Source organism: Dasypus novemcinctus, chromosome 24, assembly GCF_030445035.2.
Source record: "Dasypus novemcinctus isolate mDasNov1 chromosome 24, mDasNov1.1.hap2, whole genome shotgun sequence".
In the NCBI taxonomy this organism is placed as follows: domain Eukaryota; kingdom Metazoa; phylum Chordata; class Mammalia; order Cingulata; family Dasypodidae; genus Dasypus; species Dasypus novemcinctus.
The window spans coordinates 12,318,619-12,333,593 of record NC_080696.1 but is presented as its reverse complement, the minus strand read 5'-3'; the positions used below and the strand labels follow the sequence as shown (position 1 = coordinate 12,333,593).

Below are 14,975 nucleotides of genomic sequence, written 5' to 3'. Positions count from 1 at the left end.
CAAACATTGGATTAGGTGCCTTATGAATACTAGGTCACTGAAATCACACAACCACCAGCTGAGGTAAGCCCTAGAAGTGTCCTCAATTCACGCAACAGGAAACCACAGAGTGGAGATGCCATCACTCACCCAAGATGGCAGAGTTCAACAGGGCTGGAGGCAGAATCTCAGTGTGGGCCTGTCTGACCCCAGGTTTGGGGTAAAAAGAGTGGCCGTGCATCACTCTTCGTGCTTAACCGTTTGTTTTTCAGTGTTTATGTTCTTTGCTGCATTGTGAACGCTGGGGCTCATTAGGGGATTATTGGCTTTTTAAATGCTCTTTTCTTTCTTTCAATTGTGCTAGTAATTGAGAATTACTGTAGGGACTCTCCTACCTGGGAGCTGCTTTTGCGAACACGGCAGTGTGCTTCTCAGTCAGGTACTGATGAAGCCCCTCTTCCTTCCTCGCCTGCTGCCTGCCTTTGGACTGCTCCCTTGTCATCGGCCCCATCGCCCTAAGCAGTGGATAGGATGTAAAATCCAAATCCAGCCTTTCTTCCCCTTTCCTGGCAAGTGTGGGCCTTCCGTGTTTCCTTGTTAATGAAATTTCATGGGGAGTGAGGCTGGATCAAATCGCTAAATAGAATGACCCTTTTGATATCATCTAACCATACACGCCCCATCATCGTCGACATCTGTAAAACAGAATTAATGATAGTGGCCCTACCCCAGCCTCGAGAATGAAATGAATCGGTGTTTGTGGAAGGGCTTTGTAGTCCCCCCGTATGTGGCATGACTGTTATTTAGATCAGAAGGGATTTTGAGCAACTGCCAAGTTAAGTAAGGCTTCAATAAGATTAAAGCTTTTATTCACCATTTCCCATGCACAACCTAATCTAGAAGAGCATTTCTGTACAGAGGATAAAAGAGACGCCCCTCCATGTGCTAACTTTGAGTCAGCTCTGCTGTGTGATTCCGGGAAGACCTGGTTTCCCTGACAATTGCATTGCCACCACAGAGAGGCCATTTAGCCTCGAGTCCCCAGTGGGAGGACAGGATGGGGGCTACTTTTGCTTCCTCTCAGGAGAAATTGCCAGCAATGCAGCAGAGGACATGCCTGCCACACCCCCAGCTGCCAAGTGTCTCAGAGAGATTCATCTTCCTCTGGTGGTCGAGTCACCCCAGTGATCTCTCTACCAGGCACTTTCTTCACTAAGTCAAGTAGCAACCATTGGCAGGCACACATGTCATTCATTTAGGAAAAACTGAAGTTTCTCTCTGGTCACTTTTCTGTTCTTTTCTGCCAGGGCCCCTGTTAAGTCATGGGTAGTTCATTTTGTTCAGTCTCTCTGTCACAGGTTTTTCCCTACAGGAAGTTTCTACATTTAAAGGAAAAACAAAGAACAAAAACAGGGGCTGCTAGTAACTTCAGGTCTGGATAAGGGAATTTTAGATTTACCTGATGAGGAGCCATTGGACTTTATCATTATTTCTTTTGTTTAACAATGAAAAATAATAACCACATATTCTAGGGCATAAGTTTATTAATCTTACTATTTTATAGTCAGATTAACAAGGAGTTGCCACCTTTTCAAATTCTTAAAATGAACATGCTGATAATTAAAAGTCCAAAGCTTGTTCGAAGCTGTTTAATGAAAGCAAAGAGATTAGGAGCTGAGCTTTCCTAGCACCTAAATCACCTAGTAATTAAGCATTTCTTCAGAAGGCATGTCACAATCCTCTTTATTAGTTAATTCTCGTGCAACCAGAGAGAAAGATGAATATAATCAAAAGAGGTGGTGTGGAATCATGGTTTACAAAGTCTGTGTTTAAGCCCTCTGGGGAAGTGAGGTACAAAACAACTCTTTGCACACCAATGTACAAATACAGGTCATTGTTGCTGTTATCTCCCTTTAGGAAAGGAAATTGGGACAGGGTGGCGTGGGTAATTTACCCTGATAGCTTCATGGGAAGCATCTCATCCTCCAATTTCTGATTTCAGATTAAGCCCATGAACTCCTTGACTTCAACCTTGAACTAGTGCTGATTGTTCAGGGAACACAAATTAATACCTGGGCAGAATTAGGAGACCACCTGAACCAGTTTAGAAACAGACTCGTTTCTCTCGTAAGAACCCAAGTGTTTTTATGAAGCTCGCTCAGTTTCTACTTGGCTCTGAAGTACTGCCAAAATGGAACATGAACAAAACCTTTTGCCCTCCCTGTACTGGTCATTCCTCCGTCTACACCCTCATCAGGCCGGAATCTCTGCCCCCCTTGGCTTGTTGTTAAGCTTTCTCAGGGGTCCTCCACTCTAGTGTTCTCCTTCTAAGTCCAGTGGTACAGATGGCTCTGTCCACCAAACCCTTGTAATTCCCAGTCTATAATGAGGACTTGTTGATGGGCTGTGCCTGCCTAGTTCTCAACACCCTGCATCTATGTGGGTAGTGGGTGCCAGTGGAACAGAAGTAAAGCAAAGGTGTCATTTTCAGGCTAAGGCAGCTAAAAAATGGGTCCCTTCCTTTCCCTAGTCCCTTCCCTTCTACTGCTGAAGGCAGAAAACACAGGCTCAATGGGATGACAGAACCACATAATGAAAGGAGCTTGAGGACCACCAATCAGGAACACCCAAATTGGAATGTTGAATGAGAGAGAAGTAAACTTTGTGTTAAGCGACTCTGTGGGGGGTTATTCATTTCAGCTGCTAGCATTACCTTAATTAAACATGGTCCATCTAACAAAGCACTACCAGGTTATTCCTGATGAAGTATAACTCTGCTACTGTTACTCCACCCACTCTTTCAAAAACACACTCACAAAAATACAAACAAGTAAACACCCAAATAAAAGAATCTTATTCATTTTCTATTGCCTAATGAAGTCCAGATTTCTCACCTGGCATTCAAGACACTCCATGACCTGGCCCCAACCCACCGTGATAATGGTTTCATATGCCACTATTCCCCCATCTATATTCTAGATTTCTTTCCTTTCCCCTAGAGACCTTGATTGCGGGCTGCTCCTGACCTTTGGTCGTACCACTCCCTTTTGCTGGAGTGATCTTCCTCCCATATTTTTGTCCATGGCAGACCAGTCCATTTTGCAAAGAATAACTCTTCTCTATGAACCCTTCAAAGGACCCCCAATTTAACAGATACCATCTGCTTCTAAACTACCATGGTAACTTGCCCTGCTTTTCATTCATTCATTTGGATTTGTTTTGAGAGCTTGTTTGTAACAGGAAGCACTATGCTTGGTTCCAGGGATTCAAGATGAACCAGATAGCCTTCAAAAATCTCACGGTCTACTGGCAGATGTCCACAGCTGTAGTGAAACCCGTAAAGTCACACCCCTAAAAGCACACACACAAGAGAATGAAAAGTAAAGTACTATGAACATGTTCAAGAGGGAACAATTAATTCAGGTGGACAATCAGTACGGCTGGATTGTTTTCTAAAATGTTTTTGTAACATGAAGTCTAAGAAAGATATGAAGAGCTTTCTAATCAAAGAAAGGATATACATTTAAAGACAAGAATAGGAAATCTACCCTAAATTAAGACAAACATCTCCTTTGGAGATGAGCTTTAAACATATACATATAGAAGAGACCTACTAGATTACACATTTTCGGATCCTGCAGAGGAAAAAAAAAATCACATCTAATGAGTAGATTATAAATAGACCTGTCAACATCTATTTATTTATGGCACAAAGCATTTTCACTTCTCATTTGTCTTGTCTGACCACCTATGGAGTGTTATAGCTGGAGCTTCAAACACCAGAATAGAATTATTTTCAGGAAAGGACAAGCTAAAGTTAGATAATTAAAATAGTCCTCTCAGAAAATTTTAAAGTTTTTACTTAGAACATATTATTTAAGAAGCCTGCTGATCAATTTACATAACCTCCTAAATCACTGAATTTAAAGCAAAATAAATTAAATGTACCACAAAAAGTTAAATATAAGTGGATCAGGTATACAATGGTCTTTTTATTTAATGAAACCTGATCATCAAAATGCTGTTTTACCAAGAGGAAATTTAAGGTTCAAAGATTTGGAGTTTTTTACTAAATAGGGTCAGAGAATGAGGAATGTTTTCTTGAGTGTAATAAAAGTTATTTAATTTATGTTGCCCAAATTAGTCAGAAGGGTTCAGGAATTTCTTTCTCTGGAATCTTTAGAGAGAGACTCTTGTACCTCACCCCTACTGGGAATTATGAGGCCTTCTGGACAAGGGCTGAGCCCATCACACTTTCATGACCCTTCTTCTAGCTACTGTTTGTTATAAACTAAGCAACTGAATTGTGATATTGCGTCAAGAGATAAATGAATAGTTCTTGCGAGCCTGAGATTCTGACAAAGCCTGGCCCTGAACCTCCTATAGAAGTCAACATTCCTTTTATGTATGTGGGGTGACACAGTCCTTTGAATTTGCAGGTGCTTTCAACTGAACATCCACTGAATTTGCTGGAATTAGAGACACAAATTAGTTTTTACAACATCCATTCTCTGTTGCCAGGAAGATTTGTTCAGAGCAATCTCCTGAATTTTAAGACTTTGAAGCAAGAGCATTCGTCTTGCTCTAACAAATCAATTTACAAGGCCACAAAGCTTTAGGAAAATGTAGGAAATGACTAGCAGAACACAGTTGAGAGTCCACCGACTAAGAAGTGGGTTTAGCAGAGCCCTCAAGCATTCCCAACTCTTGAAGGCCAGGTGATGGAGCAGAAAAGATGAGATATTTGGATGACCACAATTTGTGAAAAACGTCTCCTTTCTTTCCCTTCTTTTGAAAATAATCCATGGTCCCCCTGTAAGAAAGAAATCTTTTTCTGGAAGAAAATAAGGCTCACCTGATTGTGGCAAAGAAAATAATTTATTCTCAATCTTGCAAGAAGGGGCACACAACCAGAAAATGTGGCTGGCGCCTTGAACAAAGGAAAATGACACAATTTATACCCCTAAACCTAGCACGCAAGCCCTTCCTTTGTTTCTCCATAGATTGGATACTTCAGAGGTTACAGCCTATCCAAGAGGTCTAACTTTGCTGCACAAGTCCTCCAGTTTTTGCTTAACAGTTTCCTTCACCACATTCCAACTGTTTTGTCTTTTACCTGCTCCCTTTGCCAAATAAGGAATGGAATTTAGTGCTGAATTGGTATTGACTTAGCTCTTTCTTGTGTACCCTTTTTACCGGCTATAGGACTGGCTTAAGCTGGTTACCTTTGTTCCTGTTTAATCCAGGAGTGGGAGACTGAGGCCGTAGGCTGCCAGGTTACATTAATTAATATTTTCTTCTTCCCTGCTTTATATTACCTTTATGTGAAAACTAAACTGATCCCTGTCTCTTACACCTCTAGCAAAATACAATTCTGGGGCAGGACCAGGGCACATCAAGTTTTAAAAGAAACACTCTTCTTAACTCCTTATTCTGTTTGGGCAAACAAACAAAAGTAATAAAGTCAACCATAAAGTGCAATTCAAACACATTTTTTCATCTGCCATAATTTTTTTTAAAGGCCCTAAAATCGTGGTATGTCATTTGAGGAATCAAATTCCAGCTGGAAAACTAAATCAGTTTATTCATCTTACAGATTATTGAACCCTACAAGGCATTTATTAGGCACTGGGGATTCTAGGTTGAACAAGATGGTACAAGTCCTTGTCTTCAAGGATCAGAAGACAAATTCTATAAGTTCAGGTTTGATAAGTACTGTGAAGAAAATTCAGAATTTTAGTCAATTATTATTTACTGTTTGTATTTTTGTTTTAGGGAACTATACTATTATCCGTTTCTAGTATCTTTTCCTGACCCTTTAGCTGAAGTCATATCTAAAAGCTAGTCCAGGATATTCAAGAAAGCTTTTTGGAGATTGTATTAGTTTTCTACAGCTATTGTAACGAATTACCACAAACTTAGTGGTTTAAAACCACTATGATCTCCTGGTTTCTGTAGGTCCGAAGTCCAGGGGCCTTGACTGGGTGCTGTGCTTAGGCTCCCTCAAGGTGGAGATCCAGGTGTTCTTTCCTGCAGGCTCCCTCCTGACCAGTCCCTCCCAGGCTTTGAACCTCTAACTTTACCTTCTGCCAGAGCTTTCAGACTTCCTCTTTTGCACTCAGCCCAGAGAAATCTCTGCCTTTAAGAACATGTGTGATTAGATTGGATACACCTGAATAATCCAGGCTCCTCTCCCTATCCTAAGTCCCTTAATGTAACATTCTAGGGGATGCGGTATGAGCATCTTTGGGGGGCCATCCTTCCTGCCGAAGACAAACTATGATAGTCAAACAATGGTTTCTGTTTACTTACCCCAAAGCTGCACCTACTGAGTTCTGGACTGTTCTTCTGTTTCTAGGACATTCACTTGGCCAGAAGATTATATGACATGGCTGCTCAGACAAGTCCAGATGCTCACATACCCGTGTTCTTTGCCCTCATGAAACTAGAAACTGTGCATTTGCTCCGAGATATCCTGTTTTTTAATGTAAGTGTGTCTCAAATAGGTCTCAAATCTCTGAAAGCTCCAACTGGCAACTCTTAGGGATGGAATGAAGAGGCTTGCCTGGGATGTCTTTTGTGAACTGGAGACTTCAAAGCCTTATGTTTGTCATGCAGAGCAGTTCTGCTTGTGAAATCAAGCATGTGTTGATACCTCATAGTAGAGCCAATGAATTCATTCAGTAGACTTTTTTTTCAGCACATGTTACGTTCAAAGTCCTAATCAAAGTGACATGTGCTATCTGTATTTAATCAAGACACAATTCTTGTCATCAGAAGTCTGAGACTGATAAGTAAATGGCAGGTGGCAAGTGGTACCACAAAAAACTATAGTTTGAAAAAAGTAGAAATTAAATTTTAGACATCTGTGGCTTACTCTAAAGGCACCAGTGAAGCCCCTTTGAGAACTGGAAGCAAGTGAAGATCATGTCTTCCAAGACAGAAGGAAGACAGGAGGATGGGGAGGGGTGTGTTGCTCTTGGGGGTGGGGGGAGAGGGAGCTGATGGCCTGAATGGAGTGGGAGACTTAGATTTTCTTTTGATAAATTATCTCTTGCCAGCCGTTTACAGTGAGATGGAAATGGATGAAGTTGGACAACTCCCTTGGACCATTCTGGGATTTATTTGTGATTGGCCTCATTGTTGCCTTGCTGATCTTCTTGCTTAGAAATCGCCATGCATAGTTTCTGGCTCTTAGGAAAGTCTGCTCATGGCAACCAGCTTAAGCTAAGGCATTCTTTGCTAAATAAAGAATCTCCTCATCAAAATCAAGAGTCTGCTGCCGATTCCCCACATAGGCCTGTGATGGAAATGGACAAAGCTTGGGACCCGTTCTCACAGAAGCCACTTGAGACTTCCTGCTCAGTTGAGGTGACTGCTCAGGGGGTAGTGGGGACGAGTCACCTCAGAATTGATTGCAAACTTGTCATCTTATGGTCTAGTCCAAAGTTAGGGAGAAAGAACACTCATTTTCATGTTGTTAGTTGTAACAACCTCTCCCTTTCAAGAGGAAATGCTGGGTTTCTCAGCTCCTACAGATACACTGAGGTGGGAAGACGGGGAGCTTGGGTAGGGCAGGAATGCAGAACCCTCAGAAGTGGATAAAGATGAAAACTACAAAGGACCTTCATCTTGTAGGAATGGTCCTGTGAGCCCCCTCATAGGCCTAATGAGCCACAGCTCCTCGTGGCCTGCTGGGTGGGCTGAGTGGGGACCTGACTCGGACTCGTTGCTGACGAGCCTTATGCCAAAGCTCCCTTAATAGTTGTGCGGTGAATATCCCCTTCTGGAGTCTTCTAGCATTGTGCCCTCTCCCTGGGGAATCCCCCATTTGTGTACTCAAAGAGGGGGTTGGTACCAGCCTCCTAGGACAGAGGCTGAAGGGTCCAGATTCTCTCTGGTCCACCCCCAGGACTGGCAAAGCAGGGGCCTGGAGCTGGGGTACAAGTGGCCATGACTTACATCAAGGACCAAGCTTGCACCCCGCTCCACAACTCTCTAGCTACTGGATCTCTGTGAGGTTCTCAGTTCTGCAAAATGGAAAAATAATCTCCCAAAGAGCAAGTCTGAGGATGAAATGGGATGATGTATGAAAAGGGACCAGCATAGGAGGCCAGGCACCTGGAATGAGATCTATATATGGAAACTTAACACCCTTTAAAAACTCACAGCAGTCAGTTGGAACATGGTGGCAGCTGAGCTAGTCACGATCTGTGTGGCTGCAGTTAGTTCTCCACTCACAATGCTGGGTGTTGGGAGCAGATGTGGTTCAAGTGGTTGAGCACCTGCTTTCCACATGGGAGGTTCCAGGTTCAGTTCCCAGTGCCTCCCCCTCCCGCCCCACCAAAAAAAACAAAAACAACAAACAGAAACAAGCAAAGATAACCAACACAGGGGAGCTGATGTGGCTCAATGGTTGAGTGCTGGCTTCCCAAATACAAGGTCCCAGGTTTAATCCCCGGTCCCCCAGTACCTCAAAAAAAAAACAAAAACAGAAACAAAGCTGGGTGCTTTGGCAAGAAAAAAAATCCTGCTTGCCTACTTAAAAATCCAACCTAAGGACAGGCAGAGAGCTTATTCCTAATGTCAACTGTAATCAGAACGTAAAAGGAAATGGTGGGGAACGGTGGGTTTAAACCCAAACAATCTGACTTTGAGGCCCATCTCTGTCCTTAGTAGCTCTGTGACTTTGGTCAAGTTGCATAACTTCTGCAAGCCTCAGTTCATAAATGGGATTAATACCTACCTCACTGGAGCGTTGTGCGGTTCCCAGAAGGCTACCTTATGAAGTGCTTTATAAACACATACACGTCAACCGCTGTCATCTCTTTGGCCGTGAACGGAACCAGGCCTGTTTGAGGTCTGTGTGTTCAGAACTCTCTGGAGGTGGCTGCTGACTTCTAAGCCTTCCAATTCCAAAGGCTCGAGCATAATTTAGACAAAATTATAAGGAAGGAGCAAGAACCCAAATTCTGTCAGGGCCTAACCGAGAGGGCGGCCCTGTAATTACACCTCTCTCCCAGTCTGGGACGTGAGCTTGGGCAGAGGTGAGGGGGTGGTGGGCGGCAGAGCCCTGGCTCAGAGACTGGCTGCACAATGAGCGCCTTCCTCAAAGCTTGGGAGAGTAGCGGCAGGCGGGGAAGCAAGACAGACTGCTTCTGGGGCTGGTTGTGTAGAGCTGAACTTGGCTTGAGATAGTTCCCATTTCAGCTGTTTCTGGTAAATGAGAGAACTGCGGCAAGCTTTGAAAACCTGCGTGGTTTAGGGGTTAGAATCCCTGAAACATCCATTCCCGGGCCTCGTCTCTGGAGCAGCCACGGAGCAGTTGCCATGCCTGATTGAAGAAAGGGCCCCTGCCTGTACCTGCGCAGCCTCCGGGTGACCTTCAGGCCATTTGTTTCCTGGTTATGACAATCCCGTCCACTCTGCCCCTGTTCCTTTCTCTGCTTCTGGTAGTTTTCAAATAAACATTGATGGCCTGTGGACTACAAGGTAGTTTTTTTTTTTATCTCTTTTGTAATTCCCTCTTTCCCTTTTATATATAGATATATATATTCCCCCCCCCCCCCCCCCCCCCAGCAGCAGGAGTTCCCAGTCCTTTTGTAAGGCGTGTGCCTTTGGAATTCTGTGCTTTCCCCCACATCTTGAGTGGAGGAGGGGGGAGGCGTTAACAGTATGTCAGGGAGTGCTTGGGGAGAGAGAGGATAATGAAGACCTGAGGGAAGCAGGGGCAGCTGCTGTGGCTGGTTATGCTCCCCTCGCTGGGAATCCCATAAGCCAGAGAGGAGGAGAGAAGAGGGTGGAGTTGGAATGGCAAATGGCACACATCACTAGGCTAAAACGAGGAGAGAGGGGCTCTGTTGAGCATGCGCCGTGTGCCTGAGTTTTATACTGGCTTCCTCATTCCAACTTTATGAGGAAGCCAGGAGATAGATGGAACACCCTCCATTTTACACATGAGGAAACTGAGGCCAACAGAAGCTAAGTAACATACTAAATAAAGATCACATTGATGATTAAATGGTGGAACTAGAATTTGAATCCTGATCTGACTCCAAAACACATTCTCCTCCATGTTACTGCTCCAAAACCTGGCTTTAAAACAGTATTTGTTTTATTATGTCTCATGATTTTGTGGATCAGGGATTCGGCAGGGATTGGCTGGGTGATGCTCCCATTGCACATGGAGTCAACAGAGAGGTGGGCGGGTGTATTCAGTGGAGGGCAGGCTGTCTTAGAATCCAAGACAGTTTACTCATGTCCCTGGCACCTTGGCAGAGATGGCTGGAAGGCTGAGATCAGCCATGACTGTTGACCAAAACGCCTACATGTCACACATGACCTCTTTAGCATGGCAGACTCAGGGTAGTTGGCTTCTTCCATGCAGCTCAGGACTCCCAGAGAGAGTGTTTAGAGAGACCAGGACAGAAGCTACAGGCTGCCTAAGACCTGTACCCCAGCCTCGGAAGTTCCAGAGCATCGCTCTACCACATTCTATTTGTCAAACATTAGATTTTGTCTCTTGATGGGAGGAGTGGCAAAGAATGTCCAGCCGTATTTAATGTACAATGAATATATCCTGTGTGAAAATCCAGCAGGGGTTACATAAATTCCAGTACAAAACCAATGGCAGAAGAGTGCAGCCCAGGCACTGAGCCACTTAGCTTGGAAGACAAGGATTGGACAGATTAGTCAGACCCACACATGGTTCTCTTTGTCATCCCATCTTCCAGGGTGAAGAAACCCAGGTGTCTGATGTTCATTGGAGAGAGGGAGAGAGAGCGGTTTTCCTCTTCTCCTCAGCCAGCTGCACACACACAAAGTTGAGGAATGCGTAATTCTTTCTCTGCTTTGGGTTCAATTGATGGTAGCTACGAGGCTCTGGATGATTGGGACTCTCCCCCTGGAGGAATAAGGGGCAGGCTCTACCCCTGGGTCTCGGGACTCAAACCTGACATGTACTCAGCAGGCAAGAAACCTCCCACAGCCTTCTTTGCTGCCTCTCATGCTCACTCCTTTTTCTCTTCCTGAACCTATGGGCCCTGTAAGCCCATCTCCCCCGCCCAATTCCCTGGGCCTAAGGTCCTGCCTCCTCTTGGGACGTGGCCTTCAGCAGGGGTCATTGTCAGCCGCCCCCTGCCCTACAGTTCTGCTTCCGGATGGGAACAGGAAGCGTTGCATCCTAAGATTGGGGATGGGGAGACATGGCTTCACAGCACACTGGGCTCTAGGTCGCCATGTATAAAAAAATAAAGTAGAAGGTCAATCTCCTGCTTCTGAAGGTCCTAGACCTTTTCATGCTAAAAGATTACCTGCTCCTTCCCAGCTCTGAGTTTTACTATCCAAATTGTCCTCCTATTACTTTAGTATCAGGAGGTGCCAGGATCTGGTAAAACCCAGCTTACTACTGAGGTGAGCCTCTAAGAGTTGTTGATTGGAAATTCATGATCTAGAAAAAGAATGTTCAAAAATTTTTCAAATTTTATTTCACATTGTATTTTACCCTATTTTAATATATATGATTAGAAAATAAAGTTCCATTTTTCCATAAACCTTCACAAATTATCAGGCCATGAATATTATTTTGACTGTTCCATTTTCAGTAGCCTCAGTGAGCTTTACCCGGAAACTCCTTAAAGTTCTTCCAGGTTCTTCCACCACCTTGTACTATTCCTGCATCATTTAGCAAAGAGAACACACCGTCCCACAGCAAATGCGCTCAGTCTCCAGAGATACACTGTGAACAGCACGGCGAGGACGGAAAGGGCAAGCAGAGGTGGGCCGTAACGATATTAAGTCCCCATCTTTACAGAGCAGGGAAAGCATCCCAGGGCAGCAACTCCTGAGCCATCTCAGGTCACCCTCATGTCAAGAAAACCTGCAATGGCTGTGGGGCCACAGAGGAGCACGGCCCAGCAGAGCAAGCCCACTACTGGCCCAGGCCGCACACAGGCTCTCTGCTCGGCAGGAGGTGCAGGCCCCAGAAGGCCCGAGTTTGGCCAAGTCATTTATGCATTACACAGAGATCTGAAACCGAGCAGGACGCGGGGTCAGTGTAGTAAGGAAAGGGCCTAGCTTCACGAATGCTCACATAGACTTCAAATCCAAATGAGGGGGGTTGCCTTGGTTAGGTCCCCCTGAAGGTAATCGGGAGGCAAGGATTTGAATGCAAGTCAATTGGAGGGATCTCAGGAAACATAGGAAACTCAGAAATGAAAGAGTGGGAAGGATTAAAAGCCATGAAAAAGGGGAGCAGATGTGGCTCAAGTGCTTGAGCACCTGCTTCCCATGTACGAGGCCCTGGGCTCAATCCCCAGTACCTCCTTAAAAAATGCCATTAACAAAAGAGTGCACTAATGACTGTCCCATGATGATGGAGGAGATTGTGGTTATGGGAGGAGTGGGGTGTGGGAGGGTGGGGGGTATATGGGGACCTCATTTTTTTTAATATAACATTAAAAATAAATATTTGATTCTTAAAAAAAAAAAAAGAATGCACTATTGAAATCACTCCTGGAAGCAATGGAGGTCCTATTCTACCAGAGGCTCGGAGACCTTTCCAGAACACCTATCTGCCTGAGAGACAGCAGGCGGGGCCATTTACCCACCAGCTCCACTCCTCCATTGTTTGAGAATTGCTCCCACAGTAGTGTCCCCTCACTGCTTCTCAGAGGCTCTGGGGAAGTCTCTGGGTCAGAAAGGACCGCTGCCTTCCTGTACACTGGGCACAGTCAGCAGGAGGCCCAGCCTAGGGCAGGGCCCTCCACAGCCGTGGCGGAAACTGGAGGCGGCCAGTAAAACACCAGCTTCGCAAGTGAGGCCTCCTGAGCCTCGAGGCTCTGGCCACCTGTCTGTCCAGCACAGCCTCTCTCGAATGGGACTCCCTACCTGCGGGATGCTGAACAATAGTTCCCCTAAGATGTCCACATCCTAAGCCCTGGAACCTGTGAAAGCTACCTTACATGGCAAAAAAAAAAAAAAAAGGTCTTTGCTGACGTCATTAAGGATCTTGAGATAGGGGGATTATCCTGGATTATCCAAGTTGGCCTTAAATGCAGTCACAAAAATCCTTATAAGAGCGAGGCCGAGGGATATTTGACACAGGAGAGGAGAATGCAGTGGGACCGTGGAGGCAAAGGCTGGAGTGGTGTGGACACAAGCCCAGGAATGCTGGCAGCCAGAAGCTGGAGGAGGGAAGAACAGATTCTTCTTGGAACCTCCTGAAGGAACCAGCCCTGCCAGCCTCAATCTTGTCTCAGTGAAACGTCTTCTGGCCTTCAGAACTGTGAAAGAATACATTTCTGTTTTCAATTTGTGGAAAGTTGTCACAGCAGTCACAGGAAATGAATACACTCCCCTCTAGATGGTCCTAGACTGGCTTCTTGCTCATGTCCTTATCTGGTGACTAAGAAACACACGGTTTTGCCCCTGCTGTTGGTGGAAGTGCAGCTTGCACTCAGGGCAGCCTGGCTTCTCTCTCTCTCGTTCTTACTCTCTCCCTAAGCAGGTAGCCTCAGCCTTTCCCCATTAGAAATGTGCTAGACCCTGCCCTCCAAAATCCAGGCTACGCAGATCAAGTTCTCCAAGCACCTCCCTTACAGCCCTTTTCCCCTCCACCAAGGGAAATGCAGCAGCAATCAGAAAACTCCAGGAGGCTTTTGCCCCCTCCTCCTCCCTCACCCTAAATACCCCAGCACCCCGGCCTTTGCAAGTCCAGGTCAGGACAGTCCCATCATTTAGAAAGTTGAGGCCACTTGGCTCCTTTCTTTTGTTTAATCTTAGCCCTCGGGCTTCAGCCCAAACTGAGGCACAAAAGCCCAGTTTTATTGTCCAGCCGTCCCCGACACAATTTCGTCCCTGATATGTTGTGTGCTCTTGGCTGGGAAGCTGCAAATGGGCTCCAGCCCTGGATGTACCAGGAACTAATAATGCTGTGGCCTCAGTCAGGTCACGGCACCTCTTGGGCTTCCCCAGTTTCCTTTTCAGGAAAATAGGAGGGTTGGATGAGCCTCCAATTCCAAAGCTATAAAACTGTCAGCAGTGTGATGTGCAGCGGATGCCAGAGAAGGGCCATTGCTAGAGAGAAAAGGCTCCTTGAGCCCAAAGAACGGTGTGTGCGCCCTGGCTGAAGGCCTGCAGCGCAAGTCTGTGATGGGCTTGTACCAACTGTGCTGTCAACTCCACACCCGTCACCAACAGCTCACCTGAGGCATCTGTTGTGGATGGAATTGTGTCCTCCCAACGATATGGTGAAGTTCTAATCCTCTCTACTTCAGAATGTGACCTTACTTGGAGAACTTGGAAACAGGGAGGTTACAGGTGGAATTGGACCAGTGAAACTGAGGTCCTTAATCCAACATAACTGCTCTCCTTACAAGAAGAGGTGATTTGGGCACAGAGACACAGGGGGAGAAAGCATGGGAAGACTGAGGCAGAGAATGCCATGGATCACTGGCACGTCCCCGGCACAAACTGGAAGAGGAATGCAGCAGGTTCTTCCCCACAGAGTTTGGAGGAACATGACCCTACTTGACTTTGGACTTCTGGCCTCCAGAACTGCGCAACATTAAGTTCCTGATGCTTTCAGCCACCCGCTTTGTGGTGTTTTGTTATGGCAGCCCTGGGAGCCTGAAACTGCATCAGGAAAGGAATTTTTTTTTTTTTAATTTAGAAGTAACCATTACAAAAAACAAAACAAAAACACAAAACACAAAATAACAACAACAACAAAACATAGGGAAAGGGAAGTGGCTGTGGTGCAATCGATTGGGCTCCCATCTACCATATGGGAGGCCCTGGGTTCGCATCTCAGAGCCTCCTTGTGAAGGCAGGCTTGCCCGCACCTGCACAGAGAGCTGACAGGCCTGCACTGGCACAGCAAGATGATGCAACAAAGGGAGACAAGCAGACACAGAAGAACACACAGCAAATGGACACAGAGAGCAGACAGCAAAACAAGCTGCAAGGGGCAGGGGGAATAAATAAAAATGTAAAAA

General features: G+C 45.5%; 1 protein-coding gene across 1 annotated transcript in view; it reads left to right on the top strand.

Annotated features, from left to right (window-relative positions):
* Window positions 1-7,247, top strand: part of SEL1L2 (SEL1L2 adaptor subunit of SYVN1 ubiquitin ligase) — a 108,788-nt gene extending 101,541 nt beyond the window's left edge. The window contains exons 19-20 of the mRNA XM_058287573.1: window positions 6,338-6,466; window positions 7,041-7,247. Of these exons, the coding sequence (XP_058143556.1) occupies window positions 6,338-6,466; window positions 7,041-7,163 (252 nt within the window). The 3' untranslated portion in view covers window positions 7,164-7,247. The remainder of the gene's footprint in view (window positions 1-6,337; window positions 6,467-7,040) is intronic.
* The last annotated feature ends 7,728 nt before the right edge of the window (window positions 7,248-14,975 follow it).